Source organism: Theobroma umbraticum, unplaced genomic scaffold (assembly GCF_002168275.2).
Source record: "Theobroma umbraticum cultivar Fairchild unplaced genomic scaffold, ASM216827v3 scaffold_51.0, whole genome shotgun sequence".
In the NCBI taxonomy this organism is placed as follows: Eukaryota; Viridiplantae; Streptophyta; class Magnoliopsida; order Malvales; family Malvaceae; genus Theobroma; species Theobroma umbraticum.
The window spans coordinates 4026103-4037324 of record NW_018397260.1 but is presented as its reverse complement, the minus strand read 5'-3'; the positions used below and the strand labels follow the sequence as shown (position 1 = coordinate 4037324).

General features: G+C 38.8%; 1 protein-coding gene across 2 annotated transcripts; it reads right to left on the bottom strand.

The window, feature by feature from the left end:
• Position 1: 1 nt before the first annotated feature.
• Positions 2-10217, bottom strand: LOC110416696 (CELLULOSE SYNTHASE INTERACTIVE 3). 2 transcript variants are annotated; one of them, XM_021428744.2, is made up of 8 exons: positions 10042-10217; positions 9503-9712; positions 9024-9122; positions 5734-8800; positions 2272-4816; positions 1463-1917; positions 743-859; positions 2-551 (listed from the first exon to the last, which is right to left on the bottom strand). In XM_021428744.2, the coding sequence occupies exons 3-8, from the start codon at positions 9083-9085 to the stop codon at positions 387-389; spliced, it is 6411 nt and encodes a 2136-aa protein (XP_021284419.1). In that variant the 5' UTR covers positions 9086-9122; positions 9503-9712; positions 10042-10217; the 3' UTR covers positions 2-386. The 2 variants fall into 2 exon arrangements, with proteins under 2 accessions (XP_021284419.1, XP_021284420.1); XM_021428745.2 differs by having other exon boundaries at positions 9503-9604.
• Between the last annotated feature and the right edge of the window lie 1005 nt (positions 10218-11222).

Below are 11222 nucleotides of genomic sequence, written 5' to 3'. Positions count from 1 at the left end.
ATGAGCACAAATACAGCCATTTCCCACCATTTAACAAGGCAGCACTTCGTGCCAAAAAGCCCAATTTCATCATATTTTTGCAATGCCATTTTCCTCTGGCTGGTCCCTAGAGACTCATCTGTACAAGAAACTTCTAAACAGCTTTTATGCTCCCCCGACACTGGAGGGAAACCTCTCTGATTCTCTTTTTCATCTCCTCACATCAGTAAACATTTTACACTTTACATCTTAAGCATTTACTATCAAAACTGGACCTTCGAAAGATACATATTTATATAATACTTACACAAGCACACCAAAACTCCTCGTGTACCTGATAATATTATTATCATCTGTCTTCTGTAAATTTCATTGTGGTTGCTTGTAGAGATATAATCTTTTACCCTTTACATGCTATCATCGTTTGATATCCTGTTCGACCAGATAATCTCGATCTCAAGTGTTCTTGCAGACCCATCTTTGTTGCTATCATGATTAAGGCTGAACAAACCACTGTATACTCCCTCTGACACAACTTTGTCAATTTGAATAGTCATTCTTCCTAGAGTTGTCTGAAAAAGCGAACATCTCGATCAGAAATCAGAAAGTAATACCATTTGTGACAGAGAAATGAAATAGTATAACTATTAGCATTTTTCCCACTACAAAAAGAAAACTTGCTCATTTAAGCAACAAGTAGCACTGCATGGAGTATTGCAACAACTAGACCATGGATTCAGCATAAAATTGGAAATGTTATTACCTTCCCAAAAGTATTCTTGCTTTTGCAAATTATATGGAGTTTTTGTCCCTTTGGGGGCACATCAAAAGCCCATGTAAAGCCTTCTTTCCACTCTGGAGAAGTACTGTGGCTCACAACCTAATCATGGTACAAAATCACTCGTGTTATAGTGCGGACATTGATAGTAATCAAATGATAGATAATCAGCAAGGATACAAATGTAAAACTTTATTTTTCCATCACATAAGAAGTGTCTGATACAGAATCACGGTGCAGACCAGAAAGTTTTTAAGAAAGAATGAAATTCTCGACTTGCTAATAAATTCTTTATCTGAATAAATAATTTAGAAAAAACTTTCGATGAATAAATGAAATGCTAAGCCCTGAGTTTCTTGATAAATCTAGACCTGCAGACTTCAAAGTTTTTTAACAAAGAGGAACTCGAAAATTGCAACAAGGCAATGAAGTCATGCATACCGTAAATGCCTTATAAAGTGGCAAATTCAGGAGCCATCAAATAAAACAAGAAATGATAACATTCTAAAGCCTCCATTTTCTATACCCTGGCAAAGGGCAATCAATGCAAAATGCATCACCATAAATAAACCAGAAAAGAAAAAGGCTAAGATATGGAGACCTTCCAAGAATAAAGAGCAAGTAACATTTCATATGGCTTAAGACCAATCTACAGGTAGGATACAAATAGTTTCTTTTCCAATGACCTTTGAATAGAACTGTTACCTTGGTTTGCCGGGGAGGACCATTGCCTATTGTCAATCGGCAAAATGCATTTGTGGCTCCCATAGCTTGCTTTAGGTTGTTTCCACGCTTGATGGTAACAGTCAAACATCCTGGTAAGCAGTGCAATAGACCGTCTGCCCTCTCATGGAAACTTGGAGGACAGGTTTTCATCAGCATTTGCAAAATAGGAATTGCTTCAGCAGCAATCATGGACTGAGATTTTGCAATATCTATTGGCATGGTTGACCAAGAATGTTTTAACAAGCACAGGGTATCCAATACAGATTCTTGCGCACCCTCGCTCCCAGACTTTAGTGCTCCTATGAGATGGGGAATACACAAGGTAGCTGCTTCAGATATATGGAGCTTAGGGAAGTTGGTGAATATCACATTTAATGTTCTCAACACTTCTTCATTAATAGTTGCAGTGGACCACAATTCTCTCTCTAGTGCAGCTGCATAACAAAGTGATTACACATTTCAATATTAAAATGCAATGTTGAGTGAGAACCAAAAGAAAGTGAGACAGGAAACCAAGAGAAAAGTGAAAAGCCTAAGCTGGGTGTTTTGTTGGCTAGAAGTTCTTGTAGTGTAAAATGGAAGTCATATCATGCGAACATGAACTTCAGACAAATGAATTGAGCTAAGTTTCAAGCAAATATGTAGAATGTTCCTCCTTTTTCTTTCTCTTACTAACATTAATTTTTCAATTAACAAAAGAAACAATTTAGCATTGCATCTACATACTCTGAACTGAAACCAACAAATTGTAAAAAAGAGCGAATCAAACTGTTGCAGTTTTATATCACCTGTCAATGACCTGATGAGCTCGTTTGATACATATTCTTGAAGTGTGTGATTAGAAAATAAGAATTTGATCAGCAATGCTGCCTGCGCAGCAACTTCTGCATTGGGAGATAGTAGAAGTTCCTGAATTACTAATATGCCACCTGCTTCAGCAACAGCTCGCCTATTAGTTCTACTCCGCATTACAAAGTTCTGCAATGCACAAATTGCCACCATTTTCATGTCTTCTGTTGGCTGATCCTCAAGCAAGCTTACAAGTGCACGACATGCAGAAACAGAATCACTGGCTCTAGCATGTCCTTCATGCTGGGAGAGGTCTCCAAGAGCTAAAGCTGCAAGAAGCCTGCCAGACTCTGATCTCGTCTGTGGGTCTAACAAATACTGTGCTAAGGGTGCAATGGCATACTTAGAAATCTTCATCTCCCGTACCCTAACATTGTTAAATAAAGCTTCAAGCAATCTTCCAGAAGCTTCTTCACACTGATGAGATCTTAGTAGATCCAACAATGCATCTATAGCTCCAGCTTCAGTCATCTGTTCAACACTTGAAGCGTCACTCCTTTCATGGACAATTAAGGCATTAAGAGCCACAGTAATAGTGCTTTCTAGTGTGGAGTGCAGCATTTTGACCAGAACTATTAAAGGGACTTTAAAATAGTACTCAGCATTGAAATGCAGAACATTGGAGAGAACCAAAGCAGCTGATTCCCAAAGCACATGAGGAGGCTGAGGATCATCTTGAATGATGACCTTTGCAAGCTCAAAAATACCTCCAGCATCAGCAACAGCCTTCGGCCAACTTGCAGAGATCTTTTCCAAAGCTTTAATTGCTGTTTGCTGCAGATTCAATATTCCAATTCCAGCAAGCTGCACCAGTGGCACCACTGCATTTTTCGTCGTGATATCTTGCTGAAAATGTTCCTGTGCAAGTAGATGAGTCAATAATTCTGTTCCAAGCTGCTGGATAGCTTGAGAAGGTGATTCCAGAAATGAAATCAGAGGCTCAATGACTTGACTGGGAGTCAATTTCAGAGTTGCAAGGCTTTGTGGCTTCTCCAAGATATTTACAAGGGTTTGCAAGGCACTGTGCTGTCCCCATAAGCTAAAATCTGGACGAAGTAAAACCATGAAAAGAGGCTCTACCATTTTTGCGGCATCTGAACTTCTAGCAATAGCATTACTATTTGTTAAAATGCGGAACAATTCTGCAATTGAGGAGCATAATGAACTGGACACAACAGGGAGTACCTCAAGACAATTATCAATAACACCAGCTTTGACCATGTCTAATTTGCATGGTGTGCGGTCTTTCCCCAACTTTATGAGTGCACATACGCTGGCCTCAATAAGCTCATGATTTCTCTCAGATATCAAGCCAATGAGGAGATCAATGATGTCATATGCTGAAGCAAGCTCCACCTGCTGCTCATCATCTAACAATCTTTCAAAAGCACAAACTCCAGACTCCACAGCTGTACTAGTATTAGACTGCATAAGAGAAATTAGGGGCTGTATGCATTCAGAGGCTATAGGGTTTGCCCTAAATTTAGTATTTCCAAAGAGTACAAAACAAAGTTGTGCAGCATTTCTTTTCAATTCCAAAGATGAAGAAGAAGATAAGATTTTGTATAGACTCTCAAGTGGGTTTCCTTCCACATCAGTCATTATAGCTGCTTTTGAAGTATTTCCTGTAGTTAATTTGATCAAGGCAACAAGAGCAGCCTCTTGCTCACTCTCTGAGGCAGCACAAAGCATGTCAACCAATGGTTGTACAGCCTGCCTTGCTAATTCAGAATCTCTAACATTTTCAGCATCAAAAAGTTGATAGAGAGCCCTTGCAGAGCTGAATCTAGCATTTTTTGAACCCAGGCGCAGCACAGCTATAAGTTGATTCAAGGAGCTAAGCGATGCTTCATATCGAATAAGATCCTGATTGCCAAATAATATTCTGAGTAATTCACATATATCAGCCTCTGTTGAGTCTTGAGGGCTCAAAGACAGATACTTTGTTAAAGCATCAAGAGCACCAGCTTCACCCATGATTAATTTATTGGTATCACTTCCCTCAGCAATGCGGGTTAAGAGTTGAACAGCAATTGGAGGGGCTCCAGGCCTATCTGGTATTGGTCTCAAGAGATCCACTAAAAGAGGAATAGATTTCCGTGCAGTAGAGCCAACTCTCACATCTTCAATTTCAAAAAGATGTTCTAGAACAACTTGACCAGGATTTTGTACCAAAGAAAATTCTTTGGACAAAGCAACTAGATTGGGCATATCTGATTCCATATAGCCAATCAATGTTATCAACCCAGCAACAGCACCTGAATTTGCAATGACAAGATTTATACCCTTACTACCATTACAAACTAGACTAGCCATTGCCTGAGCAGCAAAATATCTGTCAATGACTTCTTCAGATCTCAGCAGAAGAGCAAGTGAAGGTATTATGCGCATGGTTGCAGGCGACAGAACAAGATTGGCATCTTGGAACAAAATAGCCAGAAGCAAAGCACTAATCCATATACCTTCCGTATCCTCAAATTCTGCCTGTAAATAAATACAGCACTCAGCTTGGCCATCAAAATCTTCAGCAAGCAATCTTATGTACCAATATGTATGATGGTATATCATATCAACAAAAAAAAAATTAAGCAGCAATTGCAAGAATATATATAAATTAATATTATATTTTATCTGTTGAAAACACATGTTCCCACTTCTACTCCACAGTCAAGTCAACATTATATTCTTCCTCACTTTTTCTCGTTCTCTGTAATTAACAAGCAGAAGATACCTTTGCCAGTTTAGTTCTATGCATCTACAGTCGTGGCATATTTCACTAGCGCAAATATGCTTCATCTTTGTATATAAGACATAAAGCAACAATTCGATAAGCTCCTCTTAAAGAAATCTTTACAGCATGCAACAAGGGTAGAATACAACCAGAAACCTATCTAAAGGTAGTGCAAGTATTTAAGCTTGCAGATACTTTGCACACTCTGAGAGTAGTTATATGCCAGTACAACGTTAAGGAGCATGACCTGAAAATCGAAAAGGGAAACTAACCTAGATTTAACATATCTCACACTGTTCCTCTAATGATTGACCAAATAATGTCTAAATTACCAAGACCAATATCTCACAGTTATGCTAAAGCACCAATATGTTCATCCTGGAAGTCATTTTCTAAAATCAATCATGAAAATAGCTCCCAAAGGTGAAATAGTGCTCATGCTATAGCAAAGAATGTAAAAGAGCCAAAAAAGAGGTTGTTCAGCATCTTTTGCAGAGAAGTGGGTTCTGCTTTTGTCATGAATAGATACAGAGAGAGAGAGAAAGAGTAAAGTAATACAGTGGGGCAAAAGTAGAGGTCGTTCCACCATTCACTAAAGAGAAAGTAATACAGTGGGGCAAACGTCGAGGTTGTTCCACCATTCACTAAAGAGAGAGAGAGAGAGACATACCTGAGGATTGGAAGCATAACTTGCAAGCTTGTCAGAAAGAACCTCAAGTCCACCAGCTTCCATTATGGTAATTTTGTTTTTTGAAAGACAGGAAGACAGTATTGACAATAACCACAAAGCAACAGTTCCACCCAATATAGTAGCAGAATCTGGAACATCAAACTCCTCACCTTCCTGGAATGCATTTCTATCAAAATCCCTTGGGGCTCTGACCTCAATTTCTAGAGAGGTACATCTTAAATTCCTCTTTGCCATATCCACTAAAGCTTCTATTAGCGGTTTTAAGTACCCAGACTGATCAAGGGCATCCAATGACTGCTGTTTATGTTCTTTTGCAGCACATGTAAGAAGTGCGGCCCCTCCAACTCTGACTTCCAAACTGGCAGAATTTATTGTTCTCTTGGCTAGTGAACCAATAGATCTTGATCTTGCAACCAACAAATCACTGAGAACAACTGGTTGTTCCCCACAAAGCCTAGACAAAATTTCGATGGACTTATCTTGCAGTGGAGGAGGCCCCTCAGTAAGGCAATGCACAAGAGGCTCTAAGCTTGATGGAGCCTCAGCAAGCGCAGACCATGGTGGATAAGTTAAATTCACACCCTTTTTTGTTCTAGACAAGAGCGCAACTACTTCTAAAGCATCTGCAGCATCAGTGGTGTCCATATCCATTGCATTTAAGGAATCGACAAGCGCAAGAACAGCAAAACGGCACTGAGAATTTCCTATGAGTATGTCACCAACTGGAAAATGCTTGAGTAATTGATGAAGAGCCCTTGATGCATTCTTTTTACCTTCTGAAGTTCCATCCCCCAGCACTCTTGTCAAAGCGGAAACAACATCTTCAGCCAGTGCTTCTGCAGCAATATGGGAATCAGAGAGAAGATTGGCCAAGGCAGCAACAGCAGTTTCAGCAGCACCAATAAGAGAAGTTTTTGCTAATTTAATTAGAGGCTTGACATCTGCTGCTGCAATGTAAGCCATCTTACTAGCAGTTTTGGACTTGGTTGGGCGAGAGAGAGCACCCAACGCTCGAGCTGATTGTGTTGCAACAACTTGAGTCTTGCTAGTCAAAAGCTTCATGCAAGGATGCACAATTTCATCAGTAGCAAGACTATCACATATATCTAGTCTTGTGCTAAATAGATCAGCTAGGACAGAAGCTGCATACTCTTGAGTTTCTTCATTAGAGGAGTTGAGAACCTGGACAAGAGATTTCAGTCCTTTGTTAGCTGCAGATCCCTTATGCACAAGATCCTCATGTGGTGCCATTATGAGTACATGGCCCAAAACTCTAATTATATGGGCCTTTGAGCTTGGAGTATCTCCCAGGAGTAAAGCTAATAACTGATTAATAGTGGCAGAATCAGCTGTTCGGACAAGCTTTGAAAGAGCCTTAGCTGAAGCTTCTTGCCCTTTTGGTCCACCACTTCTTAAAAGCCATAAGAATGCTGGTACTGCACCTGCACTTTCAACACAGGCACGAATGTCTTCACTGTGACAGCATAAATTCCATAAAATATGTGCTGCATCCTCCCTTGCCTTCTGGGATCCCATCTCCAGTAACTGCACCAGTGGAGGAATCCCACCAGCAGCAGTAATGGCCCACTTGCTGTCATCAACCTGATCAGTCAAGATGGCCAGCAAGTGTACTGAATACTCTTGGTGCTGTTCACTGGATAAGCCCAACAGTGATATGAGTAACTGAATACCTTCTCGATTGCCAATAGCTTCCCAAACACCAACTTCGTCACAGCATAAGCTGGTTAAAGAAAGTATTAGCTGCTCCTGGACATCAGCAGCAGCCATTGTTATGAGTCCAATAAGCACCCTTTTTGCTTCTGCATGATTGAGCCATCTTGAGAGGTAGGTGTTACCATACAAGCTTGCCATGGCCTCAAGGACACGATCCTGGACTAGCTTATTATCACGAGGCTTGAGCAACATTACTAATACATCCTCTATCTGTGGTACATCAAACGGTTCCTCATCAAGACCAGAAATCTGCTCAAACACCATTAGAGCATAAGCAAGTGCCCCAACTATATCAGCAACTGGTGCAGCTAAGCGAGAAGATTGTGATAGTTCCCCAAGATACAATATCAAATCAGACATCCCTCCACAAATATTTGCTAAAGCACTTATTGCATGGCCCTGTAGAGCTTGGGCATGCTCTCCTTGCATGCACTCTTTAGAAGGAGCAACAACAGCCCCAATGAGAATAGGAACACCATTTGCATCCACAACTGCCTTCTTTGCTGCGCTTGACTTTGAAGAAAGAGCTTCCAAAGCATCTGCAGCACTGGAACGGACCGAAGTATCATTATTCTGCCCTAAAAGCTGAAGCAAGGCTTTGACAGCTCCAGAATCTATAACTTTTGGGATGCTATCACTGAATGCCAGCATCAATCGGGCCAAGAGGGAAGCTGCATTGGATTGAGCAGCATCATTATCAGAAGAGAGAAGACGCACAATGATATCTACTCCTCCAGCCTTAAGTGTTGCTCTCCAGTAGCCATCCTTCTCACCACAAAGGTTCCTCAAAGCTCCAGTAACAAACCCTTCTACCACTTTGTCCTGCTTGTTCTTTGGACTGAGTTTTTCCCATAAAGTTGGTACTACATCTTCTGTAACAAATATTTTCATACCAACATGATCATCTGAAAGACCACCAGAGGAAACTTCAAATATTGCCTCTGCTGCTGCTTTCCTGGCCTCAGTTGATTCAGACTTCAAAAGCGAGAGTAATGGCGGAATGCATCCACCTAGAAGCACCTTCAGCCGTAAGTCCTCATCTTTGCATAATGCAGTCAGAGTTGCAGCAACATTGAGTTTCGCTACAAGGGTGCCACTCCTGAGAATGGATATAAACAATGGCATTGCTTGGCCATGAGAACCAATAAGTGTTCTTGCCTCCTTTCTTGCTCTGGCAATGCCCAACACACGGGTTGTGATAATTTCTTTCTCACTTGGTGAAGACATGTTGGCATGCAGTTGCTCAATAAAACGAGCAACTGTAGCCACTGTATCATCGGGATCGCCCACTCCAGTGGTTCCATATGATTCCCTGGATTTAAACAGCAGATTCATTTGTCCATAATTAGCATTAACAGAATCAGAACAAACGATAGAACCCAAAACACTTAGAATTGCCAGAATAATTGAGAAACTGACTACCTGATCTTTCAGTTGATTAAGACTATAGAGATTATATCTGCAATTTGCTTGTTATACTTATTTATTGTTTTCATTCAAATATTCTTCTAAACTCACGACCCACATTAACTCACCTAGGCTTCGAAGAAGATGAGGGTCCACAATCTCGTGGTTCAGGGGAAGGAGACTTTGACATTACCAACAAAAGCCACTTTAGCTAGCTCCTCGGTCTCCTGCAGAATCAGACAAACAAACATTCAACTAAATGAACACTGGATCGGTAGATGAAAGCCAGCCAAATATTGATATATAGAACACAAAATGTTGATTCCAACTTATCCTCCAATTTGCCTTCTTCAGTAAGCTCATTCTATTGTAGTATACAAAATGTTCAATTTCATTTATGCACTCCAAAACCCTATGATTTCAATATCAATAAGGAGGTGAAAATAAATTTTTTCTTTATTATAAAGAAAGGGATAATTTTAGGCGATTCCTAGATATGAAAACTATACAGCTGATGCATAAACCAAATATAATCCAATTCCATAGCTTCCAGAAGAAGCAAAATTTAGCTGTCAAAGTGATACCTTTACAAAGAAAAAGAAGTTACCTTTGCTGAAAATGCAAATGCCGAAGAACTCCCTCTCCTTGTTAGTAACCCCAAACCCACCTTCTTCGCAGCCCAAGAAGCAGCATCACCTCTTTTTTAACTCTTCAACATTAAACCCAATTTTGCCCCAAGACACTTAAAACTCAGAATATGTAGTAATGCTCCAAAGCAAGCTCACACTTCAAAACAAAGTAAAAAGCTTTTGCCTTTCTGTTTTCCAAGTATCAAAGTAAAAAACCCAAATCCCAGAATGAACATTGAGTGAACAAAAATCAGATCTTGAATACAAATAAATATAGAATAAGAGAAGATGAATGAGAGTATTACACTACTATTCAATGGAAATGTGATAAGAGAAAAGAAAATTGAGAAAGTGTACAGAGATCAGCTCACTATAAGGATTTTAACAGAATCTAGGGCAAAGAAAAACAAGTGTCTTTTTCTTAACTGTCAATAATATTCTTAAAAAAAGAAATACAAATTTAAAAAAAAAACAAAACCCAAGGAAGAAACTAAAACAAGAGTAGCACTAGTATTACCTTAAAATTCAGTGTATGAGAAAGAAACCCAAATGAAAGCTACCCAATGCAGACACACAGAAACAGAGGTATCAGAAAGAGTTCAGAGAAAAAGAAAGAAAGAGTGATAAATAGACACACAGCAGAGAGAGAGAGAGAGAGAAAGTCTGGGTCTTTTCCTTTCTTTTTCGTTTCTTTTTTTAATTTAATTTTTTTCTCCTTTATTAGTGCAAATTGTTCTGAAGGAGTAGTACCAGTTAAAAACGTTCCCTGGCTGTCGTGTTTCCCTTTTTGTTAGTAACTTGGTTGATTTTTTTAAAAAAAAATTTAATGTCACCTTTGGTCAGGGGAGATTTGCAGGTTTACCTTTCTTTTAACTGTCATTCTGTCTGGTGAAGTAAGTCAGATACAGTGAGAAAATAACTGTCTGTTTTGTACCATCAAAGAGATAAATTCTGATCCACACAACAAAATGATTGATAAAACTTTACCGCCAACGTAAAATAGATCAACTTAAATCATACGCATTGTACAGTAATTTTGTCGTTCATATTTTATTTCAAACATAATTTTACCATTCACATTACAAAAATTATCACTTAATTTCACTCGTGTAAAATATTTTTTCAAAAAACATATAATAAGATGATAATTCGTTTTATATTTTAACTTTTATATGTTATAAAATAGATAAAAGATATGAATAAATTTCTTATTTTGTACAAACATGAACTTCATAATCTGAAAATTCTGAACATAATAAAGAAATTTGTTGAGGATTAATAGGATTGGAAATTGAACCTGCTACTGGGAGTAGTTGAGACTTGGAGTAATATTTGAGTGGTGGTTAACATTTGATCCAAAGAAAGCCACATTTATTGGCCAAATGAAACGAAAGTCACATCGTAATTAATTATAAGCTTTAGGATTACAATTGGTAGTCATCATTGTTCTTTGATTTGGATCAACCCCATTAAAATCACAAAATTATTAACCCCCTATTGCTAGTCCTTTTTTCTATTATTATTATTATTATTGACTGCCATGCTCTTTATGTACTTCTTAAAAAAAAAAAACACATGTCAATGCTAGGGTCCCATCCAATCAAGTGACGATGTAAGAAAATTCTCATTAGCAAAAATATTAGAGAAAGATAACAATTAGTCTCATAAAAAAGAAGAAGAAAATAATAATAGCATTCA